The sequence below is a fragment of the Protopterus annectens genome, chromosome 5.part1 (assembly GCF_019279795.1).
Source record: "Protopterus annectens isolate FY-2018-M chromosome 5.part1, PAN1.0, whole genome shotgun sequence".
Classification (NCBI taxonomy): domain Eukaryota; kingdom Metazoa; phylum Chordata; order Ceratodontiformes; family Protopteridae; genus Protopterus; species Protopterus annectens.
In genome coordinates this window covers 612,551,204-612,576,972 of record NC_056736.1, presented here as the reverse complement: position 1 = coordinate 612,576,972, position 25,769 = coordinate 612,551,204, and the positions used below count along the sequence as shown (strand labels likewise).

The 25,769-nt window shown below is 44.9% G+C and overlaps 1 protein-coding gene across 2 annotated transcripts in view; it reads left to right on the top strand.

Annotated features, from left to right (window-relative positions):
* The window catches only part of RFC3 (replication factor C subunit 3), a 520,251-nt gene extending 494,945 nt beyond the window's left edge, over positions 1-25,306 (top strand). For both annotated transcript variants that reach the window (XM_044073227.1, XM_044073225.1), the window contains one exon: positions 25,010-25,306. In XM_044073227.1, coding sequence (XP_043929162.1) covers positions 25,010-25,201 — 192 coding nt within the window. In that variant the 3' untranslated portion in view covers positions 25,202-25,306. The remainder of the gene's footprint in view (positions 1-25,009) is intronic.
* The last annotated feature ends 463 nt before the right edge of the window (positions 25,307-25,769 follow it).

Sequence of the window (25,769 nt, the reverse complement as noted above, 5' to 3'; positions counted from 1 at the left end):
CTCTCTACTTAAGTCCAGAGCAGGCTTTGCCACTGCAGTTCTGCAGGGCCTTATAGCCGCACCTAATGCTGTTTAGCTCCAGCCTCCCAACCATAGCTTTGGGATCCTACCCAAATGTAATGACTGCAACAGTGAAACACTAAGAACATAGTACAGTTGTGTACACTTACCATAAATGTAGATGTTCGAGTGTATTCACTGTTGCAGTCCAGGTTACCCACCCGCCATCCCCCTGTCATTCTGGAGTTTATCTTTCCTTCTCTATCTTCTACAACCTATGTGGTGTATTTGCTTGTAGATGAAGGTAAAGTTTATATTGATGCATGTATATATACATATATATATATTTTTACTACCTTTTTATGGGCACCTGACATCTGGGGCAAGAAAACTAAAGAAAATGGCGTCAGCTGCATGTTTTATACACCTGATGACCTGACGTCATGGAAGAGGAGACGGCAACTGACGCAGGATGAAAGACTCTGGAATTCAGGCGACTGAGGGCAGCATGCCAGCAGATTACCCAAATGTAATGACTGCAACAGTGAATACACTCTAACATCTACATTTATGGTAAGTGTACAGGTAAGTGTACACAACTGTGCTTTACCTCCACTGTGCAGTAGTGTGTGATGGTGCAGAGAGGTGCACTCCGCATAAACAGATGAATACAGCAGAGCAGTGGCTGGTTACCTTACTCCGTGGAGCTGTGTTAAAACAAGCACAAACCCACACAAACACGGGGCTTATGTAGCAACAGTGAGCAAACTGAATTAAACAATTTAACCAATAAAAAAACTCAAAACTGAGCCCTGTGCCAGCAACCTTCTGTGTTGGCCCATACCTTACTTGGATAGAAGGAAGTTTCTCTGTTCACCAGTGAGACTGGGGAGCTTTGAGCAGCCTATCTGTCCATGGAGGAGTGGTTTTCAGCTCAGAATTTGTAGTTTATTGGCCATTTTGGGCTAATTTCTATCCCTTTTATCTTCCTGCTATAAAAATCAGCTTTTGCGCAGTCACAGCGCAGCACCGGGTTAACCATTCCCGGCTCCACATAGTCTGCTCTTCAGTTTTTCTCTTAGAACTTGTCAGTCTTTCAGCCTAAAGCACTCAGACCCGCACCTTTCAGCCCAGCACTTGTTCTAAATCTTCTGCAGCACTAAGCACTCAACCCCCACATCCGCCAGAAGGGAATAGTCTTTATACTTCCCTACTTATTCAGGCATATCCAAGAGACAGCTCCTGGTGTACTCTCCACCCTACCTGATGAGCCTGGGCATGTTGAGGCAATGCTACAACTGCCTCATGTGCACAGACCACCCTCTCCTCCTACCACCAAACACTAACACTTGAGAGATGCACTTATACAGCCAATCTAGAGGCAAAGCTCTCTCTCCAACCAAGACTAGAACAGACAGTTAAGAGGAGAAGGTAACAACTTGTAACACCCCATTCACAACACACAGACCAACTAAACCAACACCTTCAAAACCCACACATAGAAACACCAAGACCTATACGGAGGCTCTGATTAAAAATCTAAACTTGCCTAGGCAACAGAGACCTATAAAGCAGACATACAAGCAACCTTCTCCCACCAACACACCCCAAACAACACATAGCCCACAAACTGTGTGCTGCACAACCACAAACTGTGTGCTGCACAACCACAGCCCATAAGGCAAAACAACATACCCAACACACTTGTGATAGGTGACTCTATAGACAGGCACACCGATGCCCCACTCACCAGGCTGGACAAAGAGAAGGTTACTGTCAGCTGCTTGTCAGGTGCCAGAATCCGCCACATAACACATGCACTCAGGTCACTACAAGGCAAGTACAAATATGACTCTGTCATAGTCCGTGTTGGTGTAAATGACCTGAGACGTACCTCCCAGGACTACATGAATAGAGACATGAAAGAGCTCTCCGATCTTGTAGCCCAGGCAGGTATGACCCTATTCCTGAAGCATCCTGCCTTTACCAAAAATGATACCATAGTACAAGGATGAGATGATCAACTTCAACAATTGGCTAAGCTTCTGGTGTCATTCAAAGGGGATACAGTATCTGTCTGCCTGGGATGACATGCTTGACGGGCCACGATGCTTCGCCAGAGATGGCCTGCACCTGTCACCCCTGGGATTCAGAATATTGGCCAAGGCTGTTGCCGCCCCTAGAATGCCTTTTTTAGGCAAGGCTCAACAAACAAACCCACCACCATAAGAACTACAGGAAACAAAAAAAATGAGGGCAATGTTACTCAACGCTAGGAGTCTAAACCTCAAAATGCACTCACTCGAGGCACTCCTCAAAATGGAGAACATCGATATCTGTGCAGTGACTGAGACCTGGTTCAAGGCTCCTGAGAGCACCCCAGCACTACCAGGCTATAACTCATACCGCACGTTTCGGCCACTAAACCCGGGCGGAGGCGTGTCCGTATTCATCAAGGACACCTACACCTCCAAGCTAGTTGCAAAATATGATGCCTCTGAAATCATCCAAGTGCAACTAACCCAGGGCAAAAAGGCATTCCAAATTGTAGCTTGTTATAGATCCCCCACCTTGACCCAGGACGCTCACTCCTCATTTCTGGGGACATTGGAAAAAATGAGGGTCCAACCAAACACCATAATAATGGGTGATTTCAACTACCCAAACATTAACTGGGAAAACTACTCTTGTACTAACTCCCTAGCTCAACGATTCCTGGAATTCATAAACTCTAACGCCCTGAATTAACTTGTCAGCGTTCCCACCAAGGTCAACAGTATCCTGGAACTGGCCATTATCAACATGGGTGACTAGTGCTCAATGCCCAAAATCAACTCCTCGCTGGTTAGATTAGACCACAAACTAATCACCCTAGATATCCACACTTCCCGACCCCACCCCCACACACGGAAACCATCATAAAAACTTTTTCTAAAGCGAACTTCACGCTTTTCAAAACTGAAGTGACTAACTTCGTGACATCCCTGCAGATGGATAACACAGTCAATACAGTCATGACTGCTGAAACTTAAAACAAATGCACTCTACAAGCACCTGCATGAGTGAATGGATCATGCTATCCCCAACAAAACCAAGATGCTATCCTCCCAAAAAAGGAAGCCGATTTGGTGGTGCCCTGCCATTAACAAACTCTACAACAGAAGGAAGAAACTATTGCAAAAGAGAGTAAAAACCCAGGTATGGAGGAACTCACTGACGAGCCTCAAGAAACTAAGATCTCTCATAAAATCCTCCAAAGCTAATTTTGAAAGACAAAATTGCCACGAATTCCAAAGACAGCCACAAGCCACTCTTTAGCTATGTCAAAAATATTCATGGCAACACCCCGATCTGCACTGAGCTACAACAGAACGGCACAAAATATACAGAGCCAACTGAAATTGCCAACATATTGGCAGACAGGCTCAGTGCAAACTTTACTCCCCCCTCACCCCCCCCAAAGGGCCCATAAATAAACCAGATGGTTGTAGAGCCCCAGCAGTCACAAACACACAGGTAAAAAAACGGCACTCTCTAAAGCAAAAAACACAGCATCCATGGGACCAGACAACATCCCAGGCTGCATCTTACACTAACTCCAATATGAACTAGCCCCCCACCTAAAATCCCTGTTCAACCACAGCCTCACCACAGGCTATGTGCCCACAGAACGGCGCACAGCAACAGATGTTCTTCGTGTTTCACTGTTGGTCATCACATTTGGGTTATCTGCTTGCAGTAGCTCTCAGTTGGCCTGATTATCAAAGTCTTGGGTCCTGCATTGGTTGCTGTCTCATCTTCCATGACGTCAGGTAGTCAAGGATATAAAGCATGCAGATGATGCCATTATATCAGTCTTTCTTGCTGTGCGGTGCCCAAAGCAGAAGCAGTTCGCAAGTGCCGGTCGGCCAACTCATGAAATTTTCATTTTCGAGTTTCAGATCCGAAGTCTTCAACTAAGCTAAGTACCCCATTGGGGATCCTTTTTCTTGCTCTAAACCAGTCAGCAAAAATTAACAGTTGTATTTCTTGTGGAAAGCAAATACCTCGTAAAGATTTTTATTCTTACTGCATTCCTTGCTTAAGCCCAGACCACAACGTACCTCTCTGTCGGTTTTGTGCCTTATTCAAACCTCGTACTATTCGTCGTCGGTTCATTTACACATCTAAATATTTTGGTACTCTGGTCAATTATCCAGAAATGGCTTCAGTAAGCCACCCGACTACCGACATTCCAAAAAAAAGCAAAGATAAAGACAGAGACAGACCGCATAGGTCCAAAGTTGCTGACGACGCTTCTCCTAAGCTAGTCACCAGTTCACCGGTACTCAGTGAGGCGCTTTCGCAGCCCCTTGATACCTGCTACTTCAGATTCGCAGGCCTCTACTGAGACCCATTCAGAGTCCGGTATGCAGCAAGATGCTTCTTCGACTGTGGAACATGCAGATGTCTTTACCTTGGATGGGTCTGGAGCCGCTGTGCAGGCACCGGCTTCTGAGAGTGTATTCAGGCCTACTGACCTGCATATTAAACCGATGCCATCTTCTTTAAGGCCTAAAACTTGATCCATGCCTAGAAAACCGATGCCCAGACTGCATGGTCAGGCCCCTATGCCTAAAAAACAAATGATAAGAATGGCTGAAAACCTTATAACTCTAATCAGGGGAAGCCACCCTTCCCCCTCTGAGAGACCTAGGACTGATTTTCCTTCTGATTCTTCTGACCAGGATTCTGAAATTTCTATTTTCTCTGATGACCAGGATTTACCCTTATCTACCTATGAAGATTCTGATGCAGAGGACTCCATTCCCTCTGCTTCCCCTCCAGAGGATTTCTCTTTTGGTGAAACATTGCATACTCTTAGGAAGCATTTCCAGTGGGAAAGCCAGGATTACTCTGACTCCAAAAAGAGGCGTAGGGAATACTTACTCCTACCTCAACACAGGCCTTTAGCTATCCTTCCTGTACTGGACATTGTAGATGATACCTTCTCGGAATCTAGCCTGGCCCCTTACTCTTTACCTCCTGCTCCCAGAAAACCTGATGGGTATTACAGGGTACCGGACTCTCACAAGTTCCTCTTTAAAAATCCTACTGTGGATTCTGAGACCATTTCACAGGCACCCAAGGGCATTAAGGCTACTACTGCCAAAAATCCTGCCCCCTCTGATAGAGATTCCAGGGCGCTGGATAGATGGGGTAAGAAGGTATACACTTCTGCAACCTTGGCCATTAGGGCCTTAAACTACCAATTTCATATGTTAAAGTATCCACAGCATATTATTGGATTGCTTAAACAGAAAATGATGTTGATTCCTGACTGTGTTGAAAATAAAGATTTACAGGATTTAATGCATTCTGCTGAACAAGTTGGAAAACATACTTTGCAATGTGGTTTAGATTCATTAGAGTCATCTTGCAGGGCTGCTGTCACTGGGTCTGTATTTAGAAGACATGCTTGGCTTAAGGAGCAATCTTTGCCAGATCATGTTAAAGCTAAATTACTGGATGCTCCCTTAAACCAAGACCGCCTGTTTGGCAACAAGGCAGAAGTACTACTTAAAAAGATGGAGGAGAAAGCTAAATCTATGCAAACTGTTAATGATTTCCTGCAAGTACAGCCTCTCAGATTTAGTAGGCATTGGCTGTCTAAGAATTGGTCCTTTCCTGCCTCTTCCAGGCCTTCAGTCCACATCCAGAACCAGCAGAACACCCAGACTTCAGTCCCAAGGTACTCACAGGCCTAAGCAGTGGGGGGCTCCCACTTCCAAAGCAGGGAGTAGTAAAACTCCCCCCCTATGGTAAACTGTCTCAATGACTTAACTTTAAATCTTCCAAGCCCTGCTCAACTGACTGTTCCTTTAGGGGGAAAGATTGCCCTGCATGCAGAAAATTGGGAACTCATTACCAAGGACAAATGGGTTTTAAATATAGTTTTCCAAGGATAACAGATTTCACTTCCACTCCTTACCCAACCCCAAGCAGTTGGCCAGACCTACCCCCAAATCAGTAGGCAGAGGCTCAAAAGCAAATTCTCTCTTTTAGGCATCAGGGCTATTCAGCCTGTCCCAAAAGAAGAATGAGGGCAAGGTTTCTACTCAAGACTTTTTCTGGTACCCAGAAAAGACAATTCCTGGCATCCTATCTTGGACCTGTCTATCCTAAACACTTTTTTGGTAATCCCAAAATTCAAGATGTTAACTCTTCATCAGCTGCTTCCCATGCTAGGCAAAGATGCCTGGTTGGCAACACTGGATTTAAAGGAAGCCTACCTGCACATCCCAATAAGGGAATCTTGCAGAAGATACCTACGCTTCAGAGCAGGCTACATGCACCCATCAGTTCTCTGCACTGTCCTTTGGCTTATCTACTGCGTCCAGGGTATTCACAAAGTGCCTAGCTCCAGTCATTGCATTTTGCAGGCAAAGAAGTATTCAAATATACCCATACCTGGACAATTGTCTAATAAAGGCAGAAAGCCAGGACATACTACAAAATCATCTGGCATTTGTAAAGACATTACAAAATTCTCTGGGGTACACCATAAACGAAAAAAAATCTTGTCTTGTACCCTGCCAACAAATAGTATTCCTGGGAGCAAGCTTGAATACAACTTCCCAGATGGCCTACCTTACGCCAGAGAAACAAGTTCATTTGGCAGCCTACTTCAAACTACTGGCCACAAAGACCCAGCTTTCTGCAAGGAAAATACTGCAAGCCCTGGGGTTCATGGCCTCTTGCAGTCTACTAATTCCATATGCAAGACTGCATATGAGGAAACTGCAGTGGTATCTAAAATGCCTATGGTGTCAACATTCTCAAGATCTGGAATCAATGATTCCTGTCATACCTTGTCTACAGATAGAGTTCCTTTGGTGGGCAGAGGCCTGCCACCAAAACAAGGGACTGAAATTCACTCTACCCCCTGCCACCCAAACTCTAACAACAGATGCATCAGGCTATGCATGGGAGGCTCACTTGGGAGGGCAGTGCATTCAGGACAAATGGAACCCAAGTCAAATGCACCTGCATATCAATCAAAAAGAAATGTTAGCTGTACAGAATGCTCTGACAGCCTTCAAGGACCACATTCTTCCAAGACAATTATTGGTAAAGACAGACAACACCACTGTTATGTGGTACATAAACAGGCAGAGTGGAACCCACTCATACCATCTCTGCAGAATAGCCATGACTCTGTGGAACACAGCCCTGAGCTACCAAGTGCACCTACAGGCTCAATTCCTGCCAGGAAAGCTAAATACACTGGCAGACGACCTAAACAGAAATCTCATGGACCCACACGAGTGGAAACTGGAATCAAAGATATTCAGCATCTTGAGAAACAAATGGGGGAGCCCAGAGAGAGACCTGTTTGCCTTCCCCCAGAACTACCAATTGGACAATTTCTGCACAAGGACTCCCCATAAACAAGCTTGGAAAGTGGATGCCCTGTCCTTCACCTGGAAAAACCTATCAGTGTATGCCTTTCCCCCTCTGCCTGTCCTCTCCAAAGTGCTGCTAAAGATCAAACAGGACAAACCAAGGACAATACTGATTGCACCAGACACTGGTACCCCCTCTTGCACAGTGTGTCACTGCTGGCACCATGGCACCTGCCTCAGATCCCTGCCCTGCTGCCCCAGCAGGAGGACCAGATTCTGCAACCACAGCTTCAAACCCTGAACCTGACAGCCTGGCTAATTACCTGATCTCTCTGTTACCATCCCTCAGTAAGCAAGTGATGTATGTCATTCTGGAGGCAAGGAGGCTGAGTACTAGAAAATCCTATGCTGAAAAATGTAAAAGATTCTGTTCCTGGAGCCAAACTCAGGGGATGAGCACAGCAGCGCCCAGTTAACCTCATATTCTTCAATAGTTAACGGAGATGCTTCACAAGGGCCTTTCCTTTTCTTCCATCACAATTCATGCCTTAGCCATTTCAGCTCATAACAATACAGAGCCACCCCTCTTCTCTCATCCACTGCTGAAACAATTCCATAGAGGGGCCAAAAACCTAAGACCACCCAGGAGAGCCCCTACTCCAGCCTGGGACCTTAACTTTCTATTGGAAAAGCTCACTCTACCTTCCTTTGAGTCAGCTGCAAATGCAGAGTTGAATTTTTTTCTTGGAAAACGGCCTTTCTTCTAGCCATCACTTCAGCAAGAAGGGTGTCTGAATTATAGGCCCTTATGGCAGTGGAGCCTTTCATCATCTTTCATGCGGACAAGGTGTCCCTCAGGACCAATCCCTCCTTCATGTCCAAGGTGATATCCAGTGTGGCCCTTAATCAGTCCATTCATTTGCCAACCTTCTTTTCTAATCCAAAGAACAAAGGGGAATGAATACTGCACTTGTAAGACGTGCACAGACAACTTAGATTTCACTTGGACAGGACTAAGCCTCTCAGGAAATCTGAACAGCTGCTGGTTGCATTTGCTGCAGGGGCAGAGGGGAAGACCATTTCAAAGCAAACCATTTCTAAGTGGATATGCCATTGCATTCATTTCTGCTATAAGCACCATGGAAAACCTACCCCACAGGGGATAAGACCCCATTCAACTAGGGCTGCATCTTGCCTCTACAGCCTTTCTCAGAGGTGTCCCTATCAGGGACATCCTAGAAGCCTTTTCCTGGAGTTCTGTACATACCTTCACCAAGCATTACCACTTGCCAATTTTTTCTAAATCCAGATATGGCTTTGCCACTGCAGTTTTGCAGGGCCTTATAGCTGGTCCTAATGCTATCTAATTACCTCCTCCCATCCTTAGCTTTGTGAATCCACCCAAATGTGATGACTGCAACAGTGAAACACGAAGAACATATTATAGTTGTGTACACTTACTGTAAATGTAGATGTTCAAGTGTCTTCACTGTTGCAGTCCTGGTTACCCTCCCTCCAGCCACCTGACTTCTATTGACTATACCTCTATTCTTGATGTTAAGTTGTCAATCTCGCCTTCATTCTTGCTTGATGGGTTCGGAGCCGATCCTCGGCTCCGACTCGGCACTTGCTTTAGCTCGAGAACTCCTTTTACCAGCTCGAGGCAACCCTATATCCCATGATGCAAGGCGGAACTACCTCAGATCTCGTTTGCCGCTTAGCGAAAGAGGTCTCCTTTGCCAGCTGAGGTAAGTGATTTTCTTGGTAAAATCAGAAGAGCTTAGTTAGGGATTTATTTTTCCCCCTTTTGTCATAGTCTAGTCTGTAGTTATTTACAGCCCACCCTATTCCCTTAATTTCAATTTTTTATAACCTTTGTATAACCTTAGTCTAAAGTTTGTATTTAGGCCTACAACTCCATTGGTCATTCCCTTCCTGTGTGTTGTGTGTAAGGGTTTAATTTGTGTGTTTGTTGGGGTTTGTGTGTGTTATTTCCTCCTAGGTCATGTCTAGGGAAGGCAAGGTCTCAGGCTTCAAGAAGTGTGACCAGTGCTGTCAAAAAATGTCTCTGACAGACGGTCACACTTCTTGTGTTTATTGCCTGGGGCCTGTGCACCTGCAGGACTCCTGTGCGTTGTGTCATGCTTTTAGCCAGAGAGTCCTGCAGGAGAGGAGGAACAAACTTATCCTCCGAGGCTTACTTAAGCCAGAAGGTTCTCCCCCTAAATCAGGGTCAGGGAAACCTCCTAAGCCACCGAAGGTTCAGGCTTCAGTATCCAAGCCTCCTCCGGTGGCTCCGGCTCCGTCGGAGCCGAGATCGGCTCCGGCTGGAACCGATGCATCTACTGTTGAAGTAGTAGGTTCGGCGCCGGCTGGCTCCGATACCTTGACTACTGTGGCCTTGTCGGCTCCGGCTGGAGCCGACACTTTATCCAGCATCGGAGCCGAGAAACTCTCGGCTCCATCTGGAGTTCAGGGGACTTCGGCTCCGATGGCTTCGACCGAAGAGATCTCGGTCCCCTTCAATACTGAGTATCCACTCGGCTCCGGGTCTCCTCTTTGTCGGAGCGGAGCCATCGGAGCCGATCTTGAGATCTTCCAGGCTGTCTGACCACGACTTAGAGAGGGTGGTAAGCAGGCTGTTGAAGTCTCAGGCACTGGCCCAAGTGCTCCATAGCCCGTCTCAACAGACTTGGCTAGCCCCAATCCTTGAACTTTCTCCTCCGACTCCACACCAGAGTTCGGAGCCGGAGCTTCGGGACAGCGACTGTTTGATGCGGAGCCGATACATCCTTCGGCTCCGTGCCCTCGGCCCGATCTCCTCCTTGAGACCTTCCTTGGAGGGATCCGGTCATCGGGTTTCCACTGTCAGCTCCGAGGGGGCTAGTGGCATCGGGCCCTTGTCCGACCCCGCTCTCCCTCTCGGGCTTCGGCTGGTAAGCTCGGCGCCGACATCGGCCTCGGAGCCTTCTCTCTCCTTGGAGCTGGGGATTCCTGTTTCTTCGGAGCGGGGATATTCCGGCCTCCCGGGGAGAGGAGCCTTTGAGGTGATGAGGAGTGTCCTGGCCTCTGAGCCTGGTCAATGGTCCATCCCTCTAGCTCCTCCCTCATCAGTGCCTGCAGATGCCTCTTGCCAGCCTCTTGCTCACAGGCCCAGGGATCCATCGCCCCAGGTTTCCCCATTGGGAATTTCCTCCTCTTCCGAGGTTTCTCCTGACCCTGCAGGGGAACCCCCTCGTAAGAGGACGTGTAAGAGGAAACACACAGACTCCCCTGAGTCTACTACATCTGATACCGACTTAGATGAGTCGGAGGGTTCCACGGTCCCCTCTGAGGATGTCTCCTTTTCAGACATCCTTGAGCTCCTCAAACAGAGGGGAATTGGCCTCCATTGACCCCTCCGAGGATGAGTCTGTATACCTGGAGGCTTTTGGATCCCGACCCTCCACCTCCTGGGTGTCTCCGCCTTCGACCCACTTATGCAGGTAGTGGCTCGGAAGGCGTGGCTCCAGATTCTGTGGAACCTGTCCCCAGAAGACCATCCAAATTCATCACGGCCCCTTCGGACAAACAGTTCCTTTCCAAGGGTGTCTCTGTGGATGCTATGGTGGTGGCGGCGGCCACTAAGAAGGAACTGGCGGATCCTTCAGTACCTGTCCATCCTCCTAACAAGGAGTCTAGGACCATGGACAGGTATGGAAAGCGGATGTTTTCTTCAGCGACCTTTGCTATGCGTTCGCTGAATTATCTTTGTCACTTCACCAGGCTTCAACGAGATGTTCTCAAAGAACTGGGTGAAGTTGTCCGGGATCCTTCTGCTGCTGGGGCTCAGGATAAGATTGCCTCACAGCTTGCTATCCTGAATTCCATATCTAACTCCTCCATGCGGCTCATATCCTATGCGGCCGATGGAGCGAGCAGAGCCGCAGGCACAGGAGTTGCTCTTAGACGCCAAGCCTGGATGCGGCTGTGTAATTTTGCGGACCCCTTTAAGGCGTCCTTCACGAATACCCCCTTTGATGGTTCGGCTTTGTTCGGACCTCAGGTGAAGGATACCTTGACCAGGTGTGAGCAGGACGGTAAAACTCTTTCTGCCGTTGGAGTCCAATTTTCCACTCCTTCTAGACCATATCCTAAGGGTCAGAAGGGGGGGGGGGATGTGGTTCCGTAAAGCCCAAGGAGCTACACCGGACACACGTGGTCAGTTTACCCCCAGAGGCAGAGGGGGTAACAATAATAGACGCCGCCCTAGAGGCAGGGGGGGTCCACAGAACCAGGGTAACAGGGAGTCTCTTCCTGAGAAGCCCTTTCAGCATCCCTGAGGTGTTGCCCGACTGTCCACCCTTGGAGGCAGTCGGGGGAAGGATTTCACTGTACCCAGTAGCCTGGCAATCCCTATCTCAAGAGATGTGGGTACAGTCGATTATATCCGAGGGTTACAAAATCCCCTTCGAAAGGTTTTCCCGTACCTCTTCAATCCCTTCCAGACATCTCACCTGGTCAAAGGGATTTGGCAGAACAGGAGGTTTCAAAACTCCTAGAAAAAAGAGCCGTCCAGACAGTGCCAGCAGACCAGGTAGGATCCGGCGTCTACTCAAGATTCTTTTTGGTCCCCAAAAGGACGGGAGATTGGAGACCAATATTAGACCTGAGCAATCTAAACAGATTTGTCAAGAAGGCAAGATTCCGGATGGTCACGCTTCAGTCCATTCTGCCCTTTCTGGGCAAGGACAACTGGATGTGCTCTATAGACCTTCAGGATGCGTACTATCACATAAAGATTCACAGACGCTCCAGGAGGTTTCTCCGCTTTCGGCTAGGGACCAGTCATTACCAATTCAGAGCACTGCCCTTTGGCCTCACTTCAGCCCCCAGAGTGTTCACCAAATGCATGGCAGTGGTCACAGCTCACCTGAGACGTCTGGGATTCCAGGTGTTTCCTTATTTGGACGACTGGCTCCTCTCCGCCACCACCAAGTGTCAGCTTCTTCAGTCCAGCTTTGCAGGAATTTGGGAATTTCAGTAAATTTTGAAAAAATCTTCTCTGCTGCCTTGCCAATCTATCACCTTTATAGGCGCAGAATTAAACACCGTCAAAATGTTAGCCAGACTAACAGATCAAAGAATTCTGGACATCCAAAAATTCGTTCGGCTTCTATTACAAAGCAACAAGATCAAAGCCAAATTTGTCCTGAAGGTTCTAGGTCTTATGGCTGCGGCCATTGTTCTTCTACCACTGGCTCGCTTCCACATGCGTCTCCTGCAGTGGATGTTATTCACGCAGTGGTCGTACCACAATCTTCCGATGAGACACAAAATCTTAGTCACACAGTCGTGCAGGGCTCATCTGGACTGGTGGATATCTTCCCCTCTTCTTCATCAGGGCCGACCCTTTATTCCCCCTCCTCCAGTTGCCACAGTCACTACGGATGCCTCTCTGATCGGGTGGGGGCATTATCAGGGCAGGATGGTCCACGGGACGTGGCAACCCATAGAATACCATCTGCACATAAATGTCCTGGAGATGAGAGCAGTGCTTTTAACGTTGCAGGCCCTCGACGACTTTCTTCCCACGGGGACTATTGCAGTACAAACGGACAACATGTCCGTAGTCTGGTACATCAACAAACAGGGCGGAACCAGGTCCTATCCGTTATGTCGAGAAGCTCTCAGACTTTGGCAATGGGCGATCTCTTCTCAGCGGTTTCTGATAGCAACGCACATCCCCGGCAGGTCCAACCTATTGGCGGACAGGCTGAGCAGATCTATTCTGATGCCTCACGAGTGGTCTCTCAATCAATCTGTAGTGGATCAGATTTTTCGGAAGTGGGGCACTCCTTGTTGCGATCTTTTTGCTACCCCCCAAAACAACAAGTGCCCAGACTATTTCACTCTTTCCCCTTCCAGGCCAACCCCTGAGAGACTCTCTAACCCAGGATTGGCCTCGGGGACTTCTTTACGCTTTTCCCCCCTTTCCCTTGATTCCACAAGTCATTCAGAAAGCCACCGTTTTGAGAGCCAAATTGATCCTCATTGCTCCATATTGGCCTCGACAAATTTGGTTTCCGTCTCTGCATCGTCACCTTCTGGTGCAGCCCTGGCATCTGGACCCAGTTCCGGATCTATTGATCCACCAGTCGGGTCAGCAGCACCGGGCCATTCATTCTCTCAACCTCACTGCTTGGTTGCTCCACTTCCTTCCCTAGCCAGGCTACCAATGATTTCTGACTCAGAGACATTTTAGTGTCTTCTTTGAAGTCGTCCACTAGGACTATTTATGCTAGCAAGTGGCGACGTTTTTCTATTTGGGCAAACTCCAGGAATATTGATCCTTTTACTGCTCCTGTAAATTCTGTTTTAGATTTCCTGGCGGAGGTTTTTCATTCAGGATCCTCGTCATCTACAGTCAAAGTACAACTGGCTGCTATTTCCAAGTATCATGTTGGCTTGCATGACAATAACATCATGTCTCATAGATTATGCAAGGCCTTTTTGAGAGGAGTTTTTCTCCTAAAACCACCTATAAAGCATCCTCCTCCGCAATGGGATCTAAACTTAATGTTGGCATCCTTGATACTACCTCCCTTCGAACCGTCTGCCTCATGTTCTTTGAAGTTATTAACTTGGAAAACTATATTTTTACTGGCTGTCACTTCTGCAAGAAGGGTTTCCGAAATTCAAGCTCTCTGCATTTGTTCACCTTATTTGGTTTTTCATAAGGACAGGGTATCATTAAGAACCAACCCTTCCTTTCTCCCCAAGGTTGTATCTCAAACCAATATTAACCAATCTATAGATTTACCAGTCTTTTTCCCTAACTATTCCAATAGAGCTGAACAGAAACTGCATTTTTTGGATGTCCATCGTCAGCTCAGATACTATTTGCATAGAACTAAACAAATTAGAAAATCGGGCCAATTGTTTGTCTCCTATGCAGAAAACAGGATGGGTCTTCCAGTTTCCAAAGTGACCTTATCCAGATGGTTGACTTCCACCATTTCCTATGTGTACTCTCTCAGAGGCAAACAACTATCTTCTAAGCCAAAAGCACACTCAACAAGGAGTCTATCCACTTCAGCAGCTTTTCAGGATAGACTTCCCATTGATACCATTTGTGCAGCAGCTACTTGGGCCACGCCTCATACCTTTGTCTCTCATTACAAGTTGGATTTGGCCTCCAGAGATAGGGCCAGTTTTGGTTCCACAGTTCTCAAGAGTCTGTTCCATTGAGCCACCGGGATACAGGTGCTAGGGCGGTCCCATCCAGCAAGAATGAAGGCGAGATTGACAACTTAACATTTAGAAGTTATGTACCTACCATAACGTTCCATGTTAGTTGTCTTCTCTCGCCTTCTTTCTTGCGTCCCTCCCTCCTTCCCCCTGGCCTGGACAGATCTTGAAGAGTTCCTATTAGATTGTTTCCTCCTGAGCCTTGTTATGAGGACTTCTTTTAGGAACCTTTGTTCCTAATTATGTTAGGATAGTCTTTAGCAGGGTAGGTTAGCTACCAAACGAGATCTGAGGTAGTTCCGCCTTGCATCATGGGATATAGGGTTGCCTCGAGCTGGTAAAAGGAGTTCTCGAGCTAAAGCAAGTGCCGAGTCGGAGCCGAGGATCGGCTCCGAACCCATCCAGCAAGAAAGAAGGCGAGAGAAGACAACTAACATGGAACGTTATGGTAGGTACATAACTTCTAATTTTACTATGCTTAAAGCTTTTTGGTGTATTTGCTTTTTTGTTGGAGGTGTAACCTTGTACATAATTGCATCCCATTATGGGGGCACCTGACATCTGGGCAAGAAAAACTGATGTAATAGCGTCGGCTGCATGCTTTATACCCCTGACTACCTGAGGTCATGGAAGATGAGACAGCAACCGAAGCAGGACCCAAGACTTTGATAATCAGGCCGACTGAGGGCTACTGCAAGCAGATAACCCAAATGTGATGACTGCAACAGTGAAGACACTCTAACATCTACATTTATGGTAAGTGTACACAACTGTACTGTATCCCACTCCACAAAGGAGGAACCACCACAGACCCCAGAAAGTATAGACCTATTAGCCTGACAAGCCTGGTCTGCAAGGCCATGGAGCGTATCATCATGGAACTCATAAACAAAGATATAGGTAACCTCCAAACTCTGGATGCTACCCAATTCAGATTTGTAAAAGGTAGGTCATGTCTCCCAAACCTGGTAGACTTTTTTGAAACAGTTACAAAGGCCATAGACGAGGGCAAGGTAGTCCACACAGCCTACCTGGACCTTGCTAAAGTGTTTGACACTGTCCCTCATTCAGGAATCATTGATAAACTCACCAACTTTAATGTAAACCCTTACGTCACGAGATGGGTGGCCAACTGGCTCATGGACAGAATCCACATGGTAAGAATTGCTGACTCCATATCCGACTCCAAACCAGTGACAAGTGGAGTACCCCATGGTTCACTCCTGGGACCCCTCCTGTTCGGTATATACTTCTCTGAAGTACAAGCGAACACCAAGGGTCTATGGCTAACCAAGTTCACAGATGACTAAATTTGGTTCCGTTATCAATTCCCCCACCGACATAGACATCCTGCAAAAGGGCCTCACCGAGACTGACACCTGGTGTCAAAATCATGGCCTCAAACTAAATACCAAAAAGTGCATTGTTATCTCCTTTGGCAAAAACATGATACCCATGAATTACCAAATAGAGGGAAGTTCATTTAACACAAAGTGTGATAAGAAACCTTAGGACCCAAGTGGATAGTAACCTCTCCTTTGATAACCACATTGCCACAGTGGTCAGAAAATCTTTCTATGTGGCTCACTTAATCACAGAAGGGTTCGCATCTAGAAATAAGTAAGTCATCGTTCCCCTCTCCTCATCACTTGTCAGACCCCTCATTGAATACAATGCCCCATTTGGGATGTACCTCACAAGACACCTACAACAACTTGAGAGGCCCCAAACGTACCTCACCAAGAGGATCACTGGCCTCAAACAATTGCCCTATGCGAACCGGCTCAAGAAACTCCAACTCTATTCGGTTGCAGACTGCTTACTCCGAAGAGACCTCTGTCTGACATACAAAGCTATGTCAAACCCGGAATTATTGGACATGCTCCACTTGAAGAAATCCCAATCTCCCAGAGCTACACACTCTAGGGACCTAAACCTCACCACAACAATAAATAGGACATGCTGGAGTGATAGATTTGTGTCCCAGAGACTTACCATGCTCTGGAACAAGATTCCCATCCACATCAAGCAGAGCTCGTCACTAGCACTGTTCAAGAAAAATCTTGATCAGTGGATGGGTGATAGGAAATTCATCCCTGGGATTATGTCTGGGGCACTGCTCGATAGAGGGGCAGGAATTTTAGAATACATGGGTGGCGAAGGCCAATACACTGTTGGCTAGGCTTGCTTTGGCCCTAGGGCTGATAGTCTAGTACATACCTATGAGTCCTAACTGTACTGTCCTGCCACAAAGGTGCTGGGGGGGAACCCTCTCAACAAAAGAAGCCTGGTTTAGTGCTCAGTTTAATAAACAGAACCAGATACAGCAAGTCTGAATCTAGTCCATGCTACAGCAGAAAAAAAGTGCAGCAATTCAGCAAGAACACTTTTTAAAAATTAACAGTATAGCAAAAATACAGTTTAAAAGTGCAAAATACATTCTGTGACTTCACTTGATAATACACTGATTTCCTGACTGAAATCACTATTGCAGTATTTCTGACAAATAGGATGCCCTTCCATTCATTCACTGGTTGCAGCATTTCTTACGATTACTGTAGGCTTTTGTTTACTGGCTGGATGTCGGGCTACCTGAGGCAGGGAATCCCAATTGTAAGAAGTACTGCAACAGTGAAGGAAAGGACATCTACTGTTATGGTAAGATTTTACACAACTGTACTTTATCTCTGCTGACATCCCACCAGAGTACCAAAGCTTCACCTTTCCTAGGGTGTACATCTGATGCATGAACTCTGCTTGTATGCGTTGGAATATATAGATGGACAGACGAGCATGGGTCCTCAGATGATCTCGTCACCAGTGTGAATATAGTGTGCGCATGTCAGACTGTTCACTGTTTGATCATCGGTACCTTTGCTTCATTTATCCAGAGAAGTCCTCTGTTGGGGAACCTTCCTTTTTATTGTACAATATTTTGTGAAAGTTGTAGATGTCAGCTAGGAGGGATACATGTGAGTGTGGTAGCCAGATTCCATACAAGGACTTGCACACCAAGTATCTTTTTTGTCTAGGTCCAGAACACTGTCACAAATCTTGCTCAGTCTATCAGTCATTCATTCCAAAAGCCATTAGGTCAACGCTTTCTACTCTCATCTCCTTTCGCAACACCCAGCATCTTAAATGCTTGGCCCAGTCCAAGATAACTGACTCCACGTCCTTGGATGTCCTGCTCCAACAAAGAAAAAATTTAAGAGGGCTTGAATGGATCTGTAGTTCAGTGTTTCTGACTCCACTGTAACAACTGAGGTTGCAGAACTCGCGGTACGTCATGCTACCTCTCAGCTGCCTGCTACTGAGACCCCATTAGAGGTCATTATGGCTCCTGAGGCTTTACAGACTGCCAATAATGAGGAACTGCATATCATCATTTCTAAAGGACTGCACAGTGTCCCTCAGATTTTAGTTACTAAGAAGAATAAGCAGAACACTAAGCATGTGTCCACTCCATCAGCAGCTAGGAAGGAGGAGTGGATGGAGTTCTCATAGGGGTTGTTCAAAGGTATTATATATTTCAAACCTCATTCCTTTGGGTCTCTGCCACCACAGATGGCTACTCAAAAACCTGTCTTGGTTTCCTCTTCCTCTGATGAACAGGACTATGGCTCTGACCATTCTTTGGACTGTTCTTCTCAGCTGCTTTCTTCAGGGCAAATTTCTCCTGATAAAGGGGCCTTCCTGTCACAGGATTCCCCTGTTGAGAACTTTCTTTGAGGAGACTATACAGCACATGATAAAACACTTTGGCAGTCCAGACAGATTTCTGATGTTCAGAAGAGGTATTACACTCCATTGGAGATAAGTACCCCCTGCATCTTCTCCAGTCCCTCCTGTCTTGAGGCTTTCTAGGATGCCTTTCAGTCCACCTCTTCTGCACCTGATTCTCAAATATCAGCTCCTAACTGACCAGACAGGTTTTACAAGGTCCCTGATGACCATAAATATTTATACAAGAACTCAGTGCCAAACCCTTCTGCAGCATCTCTCTCTCTTCAGATAAGCCCTCTAAGCTTCTGCCCAGTGCAGATGCTTTACTTACTGACAAAGATAGGAAGGCTATGGATAGGTGTGGAAAGAATGCTAACTTTTAAGGCAATTTATTACCAGACTCAAATGAAAGAGTATTTGATCTCTGTCCTAAATTCCTTAAACAAAGCTATTTGGACTCCTGTAACAGAGTCTAAGCATCAGATGCAGAACTTATTTTTGCAGGCCTTTCAGATTGCCAGACACAGCATCAAGTACAGTTAGGATGCTGTGAAGACTCCTTCTGTAGGGCAGCTGCCAGTAGATCTGTTATCCACAGATGTCCATGGCTTCTCAGTCAGCCTGCAACTGGGAATTTCAAACCTACAATTCAAAACTCAGTCTTGGGCAAAAATTTCTTAGCACTCAGGCATTCATTCTATTCAAAACTTTCCACGACCGAGGTAAGACTACAGACAGATTCTACTCTTCTCAGTTCCTACAATACTATAGGAACTACACATCTAAATCTACCTCCATCATTAGAAGAGATCCTAGAACAGTTCATAAACAGAGAAAAACCCGTAGGAAAAGATGCTCTGAAAAAACTACTAGGGAACCTCCAGCTTTGAGGCCTTCCTTTGGAAGCAAAAAACTGTGACTACCTTTGAAGCACCCCCTACCCTCTCCTTGGCCTCGGTACTTCTTTTTCCCAAAGGTTGTCACTCTCTCAGGCCAGGCAGGAAGTTATTACCACAGGCAAGGGGTCCTCTCCATCATCAGGGATGTCTATGCCATGTGTTGGGAAAATGTTCACCCTCTGAAAGGCGTGCCACTTCCTCCTCTAAACCAACCATCTCTTCTGGCCTCTCATTATTGAAGATCTCGAATAAGGGCGCTATCGAGCAAGTCCCAAAGTACTTCATGGGAAAAGGATTTCACTGCATGATTTTTCTAGTCCCAAGAAAAAAAGCGTATTGGAGTCCCATCCATGACCTCTCTATCCTGACCACTTACTTAAAGGTACCATCTTTCAAAATGCTCTGTCTCTTTAGACACTTCTACCTTTAATTCTCCCACAGGCCTTCTTAGTGTCATTAGATCTAAAGGACATCTACTTACACATTCCCATTCATTCTTCCTCCAGGAGTTTCCTCAGTTTTTTTTCTCCAGCTCCCCTGTCTTTTGGTCCTTCCACAGTTGCAAGTGTGTTCACAAAGTGTCTAGCTCCAGTAGTAGCTTTCTGTTTCATTCAGGGAATTCAGATTTCCCCTGCCTGGATGATCCTATGACTCAGACTCTCCCTCCATAAGTTGTTCTTCAGCATTTTTACTTCACCCTTCATCCTCTGATAGGTTTAGGTTGTATTAGCTCTCGCAGGCTACACCAGGGACCCTTGTTTCACATCCTGGAGGGCAGATGTTTTCTCCTTCCACTCTCTGCCTTTCCTCCTCTGCCTCTTCTTCCAGAAACTCTTCTCAGGGTACAAAAGGAAGCACCCAAACTCATTTTACTGGCACCATTTTGGCCAGTGCAACATTAGTTCCCCTGCTGTTTCACCTAGCAAAGGGAAATTACATGGTCATTCTACTTAAGATGAACCTAATAACTCGGCAAAAAGGATTGCTGCTCTACCCAAATCTTCCGTCTCACATCCTGACCCTATGGATGATAGGATTTTAATTCCACAAAGCTACCTCTTCTTTGAAGAGGTTGTTCAAGTTCTGCAAGAAGCTAGGAGACGTACTACTAAAAATCTTACACTGCTAAGTGGAAAAGGTATTCCTGTTAGCAGTGCAGACATAGTCAAGAGCCAATCTTAGCAAAGGTTCCTACTGTACTACAGTATCTCTGTGAACTTCTTCATTCAGGTTTGGCATACACTTCCATAAAAGCTTACATGTCCGCTTACAGTTCCTGCCTCCCTCTTAGCTCTCCACTTATGACTAGGCCAGAGGCCAAGCTTTTTCTCAGTGGAGTCCAGCACATTAACCCACCAAGGAAAACAATCTTTCCCCTTTAGAAAAGCTTCCTGTGCCTCCCTTTGAACCAGCTTCTTCCGCTTCTTTGAAATTCTGTACTTGTTAAATCAACCTCCTCTTGGCTCTCATATGCCAGGAGAGTTTTGGAGTTGCAGACTCTCATGGCTATTCCCCCTTTTTTTATTTTTCACATGGACAAGGTGACTGTCAGGTAATCCATCCTTCATGCCTAAGGCATTCACAGGCAACTGAGATTTTACCTGGCAAAATTAAATCCTTCAGAAAGCCTGACCAGCTGTTTGTATCTTTCATGAACCCTAAGGTAGGCCAGACAGTCTCCAAACAATCTGTTGCATCCTGGATTTCCTAAAGCTATATTTTTCTGCTATTCACATTATGGTAAGACCTTGCTTTCCTACTCTAAACCACATTTCACTAGGGCAGTGGCTTGCTCAGGGGTTTTGCACAAAGGAGTATACTTTAGGTTGATCTTGGAAGTGACCACTTGGTCCTATGTGCACACCTTTACCAAACACTACAAAATTGATGCTTTCTCCAGGTCCAAGGCAACCTTTTTTAAGTCAATCCTGTCCGGACTGCAGGGCAACTCTTCTACTGAGTAGCCACCCACCCTTGCTTCCTCCTTCAGCTCTTTGAATCATCCATATATCAGGAATACTACAACTGTGATTTAAATCAGACAGTACAGTTGTACAAGAACTTAACCGATCACTGTTGCAGTTTTCCATCTCACCCTCCATACCCTGTTTTCTCTCCATTCAACCTTCAGTTTTTCTCCCACTCCCTTTTCTCTGTTACGTGGGTACTGTGGATTTTTTTTACCTATTCAAGCTACAGTCCTCCCAGCTGACCAGTCTCCTCTTTCAGTAGTCTTCAGGCCACTAAGGATCCACATTAGTACATCCGTTTATATTCCCCAACACACATGAGCTGAGGTTATGCATCAGATGCAACACTTAGTGAATGTTAAGCTTTGGTACCCCTGGCCACTTGTCAGCAGTAACAACCCATATATCATGAATACTGGAATAGTGATCAGTAGATCTACTGTTATAAGTTCTTACACAACTGTACTGTTTAAAGAGTGACATTGCCAAAAGTAGGGATTCAAAACCAATTGGGTATGTTTTTGTTGTCTTGCTGTCGTGTGTTCAGTTCCCCTGATGGTTGTTTGCCATCACCTTTTCTATGAGTACTAACATGGCATACCTTATTTATATCCTTGTCTAGAGAATATCAGTGACAAAGGCAGAGGTTCAGTTTCATTCATGTGTGTTTCTGTTTTCTTGCTATTATGTGTTCATCTCCCCCGAAAGTAACCATTCCTGTCATCAGTGTGGAAATTATGCAGGGGATCACTTTCTAATATAATTTATTTCTTAACTCATCTGCCATCGTCGAGCTAGGGAGTTGGAAAATATCAGGCTATTATTCTATCTTCATCCTGCTCATTCCTCATGTGCTCACCTTGTGTTGTACCATCTCTGTTTCCCCTTTTCATCCCCATCCTATACCCCCATTTCCAGCCTGTGGATATGGCCACAAAATAGTCATACATTGCACAACAGTTGGCAGAAAGCAATTTAGATGGCTGTTTATGAATAAATCAAAATGGCAATCCACATCCTATGACAAAACAGATAAAAAATTATTGACACACATTAATCAGTTGTGCAACTGAGCCAAGCCTTACTGGGCATACCAATCTGAAATAAAGTACATTATTCAAACTCCTTTGATGGCTTGGTATATTTGTGCAATTATTCTTACTATGTCAGTGCACTGGTTGGGGGTTTAAAGTTCCCTGAGGGGATTGTTTGTTTTACAGCTATTTGGTGTGCAGTCTGCACATGTGCCACATTTCTCTGATGTGTGTATTTTATGACCCCTTGCATTCTGACTGCTACAGTGGCAGCATGGCTTGCCTTGCCTTGCCAGTAAACTATGGCCATACTAGCATGTGGACTGAATTGATGGATTGACACCTCTGTGGGTAATCTGTATTTTTTTTTAATGACATTCCCAGTGTAGTCTAGGTCCACTGTTGACACTGGTGCATCACGTTACTTTGTTGCATCCTACATCTGCTGTCATTCTTCAGAATTCACTTTTTGTCATAGCACCTTTATCTCTGCTTTTCTGACTGTTGTTTTTCCGAGCAATTCCCTCTCTCTCTCTCTATATATATATATATATATATATATATATATATATATATATATATATATATAGATAGATAGATATATATATATATATATATATATATATATATATATATATATATATATATATAGATAGATATCTATATCTATATCTATATCTATATATATATCTATATATATATATATATATATATCTATATCTATATATATATATATATATATATATATATATATGGTTCTACCTTACTTCAACGACACCGAACATCGACAGGAAATCATGAGCCCCAGAAGATCGACAGCGCAGAAGACCGACCACGGGACCTAGAAGATCGACAAGCAGAAGACCGACCGACGGATGAAAGCACCGCGCCGAGGATGCCAAAATGGGAAAAGGCTGTGTAAGTATGCGGTAGTGACGGACGTTAGGGTGCGAGTAAAGTAAGTGTGGATAGGGGCAGGATAAGTGAGTTAGGGTTAGTGAGCAGGTCAGGTAAGTGTCGGTAGTGATTGTGTTTGGGTTAGGGGTGGGATAAGTGAGTTAGGGTTAGAGAGCGGTCAGGTAAGTGTCTTGTAGTGACGGACCTTAGGGTTAGGGTTTGGGTTAGGGTTGTAGGTAGTTGTGTATGTGAGGTTTAGTGTGGGTTTGTAGGGATTTTGGTGTGCTTGTGTTGTGTATGTGTTTTTTGGACGGGGAATGTGTTTTGTTTGTTGATTGTGGTGTGTGAAGTGTATGAGGTTTCGTGTTTGTGTACCGTCGGTTATTTCGTTGTCGGGCATGTGGGATTTCGTGTTTTTGTACTGTCGGTTATGTGGTTTCGGTGATTGCGTTGTCTGTGTTTTGGTCTTTCGTTTATGTGAGGTAGAACCATATATATATATATATATATATATATATATATATATATATATATATATATATATATATATATATATATATATATATGGCCCTACTTCACCTAAAATTAATTTGACCGACATTCATTTCACAGAGACCAAAATCACCTAAAACCCATTTCACAGACATTTAGTAGTGGCAGTGTGTAGAGTACTGTAAGGCAAGTAAAAGGTATATGTCCTTTTCCCCACTGTAGTGCGATCCTGGAATTAGTATATATAGTTAGGGGGGCTGTGGGGGGCCCTAGTTTGGTTTTATATTGACCAGTTTGTTAAGAGAGGCAAGTAGTGTTTAAGTATTGGAAAGAGTTAGTTATGGTTGTTGTAAGTGTGCATGTCTATGGTTTAAAGTGTAGTAGTTTGAAATTCAACATGATCAGTTGTCAGTGAAATTAGTGTCGGTGAAATGGGTTTTTAGATGAAGTGAACTTTAGGTGATTTGGTCTCTGTGAAATGAATGTCGGTCAAATGAGTTTTAGGTGAAGTGAAGTAAACCCATATATATATATATATATATATATATATATATATATATATAATTGTGTGTGTGTGTGTGTGTGTGTGTGTGTGTGTGTGTGTGTAAAAAAATAATACATATCTGCTGCCGCTGATTACAATAACATTCTGCACCTGTGCACATGTTCTCACATTGACAGTGCATGAGCACTACAGTAGTCAATGTTTACCTCGGCTGCTTGTACTTCATTGTGACCACAGGGTGGTTTACCACAGTCTAGCTGCAGCTACAATGAGAAGCTCTTAGTCATGCACATTGCTGTGGTCACATGCATATGTAGTAAGTTTCAGGGCTCGTTGCAAGCACAGTGTTAGCTTAACCATGATCGCGGGCAAGGCTTATGTGAATCTCTGAGGTTTTTTTATTAAAATTGATGTTTGAAATTAATTGAAAATTGTTGGATAGGTCTGGTTAAAATTAATGGCGAATAAGAATAACAATGTTTTATTTATTTATTTATTTAAAGCAAATTAATCTTTACTTGAACAAAACTGCAGTATATTCTGGCTCTTTTTTCATGTTTTAAAAAGAAATGATGGACAGATTGTAAAGAAACCGTTTTGCTGTTATTTTCCTTGCCTAACATTGTTCACTGCTTGGTTGGGACATTACATTTATTTTCTATGGAAACATTTATTAGTGCAGTGCTGACTATTTTGACTGCTGGTTTACTTTTATTGGCACATGCAGGCTATTGGCAGTGGAGACCAGATCATTTTTCTTCTCGTTAAAAATTGATCCAGCTGTTGCAGACTATTTGGACTGTGTAAATGCATTAAAAAAAAAAAAAAAAAGTTTTGTAACTGTTTGCCTAATTTTGTTTTTTCTTCTTAGGGCTTGCTTTCTGAACTGCTGAATAATTGCGATGGACAGTTGAAAGGAGAGGTAGCACAGATGGCAGCTTTTTATGAACATCGCCTGCAACTGGGTAGTAAAGCTATATATCATTTGGAAGCATTTGTCGCCAAGTTTATGTCCATCTATAAGAAATTTATGGAGGATGGGCTTGAGGGCATGATGTTCTAGTCTAAGATGTGTTGTTGACTGTCTCAGATTAATTATTGTTTGTTTCTATGGGCAGAATTATTTTCTATTTTGTCTTAGATAAAAATAAAGACATATTTACATACAGTGGTGGTGCTCTTTACTGGTGATATCACTGTGCATCTTTCAATGCAGCTAGAACAAATTCTGTCATAGAATATTAAGTACAACTTTATTTATAACATTTTTTTTATTGTGCTGCATTTGTAGTGCAGTATGACCTTATGTCTCCGACTTCCCAGCCAGTTAGTGCAACCCATTGAATCATCTGCCTGAATTTCTGTGCAGTGTAAATTCTTAACAAGCTTGTGTGTAAGCTGGATCGCTAGAGTACATCAGTGTCCTTCTGTCTATTTTAAGGGCTTGCAATCACCGCCAGCTTACCCTTTTTCTTTCCCACACACATCCAGCTCTCTCAGAAGCAGTTGCAGAAGGAAAATTGCTTTTGTTTGATGTCACAAAACATAACTCACTGAAGAAATCAAGCATGCATGCATTTCCCAAAGGCAGCTATTCTGAAACTCTTCAGACTGCTGCATGTTGATGGGAG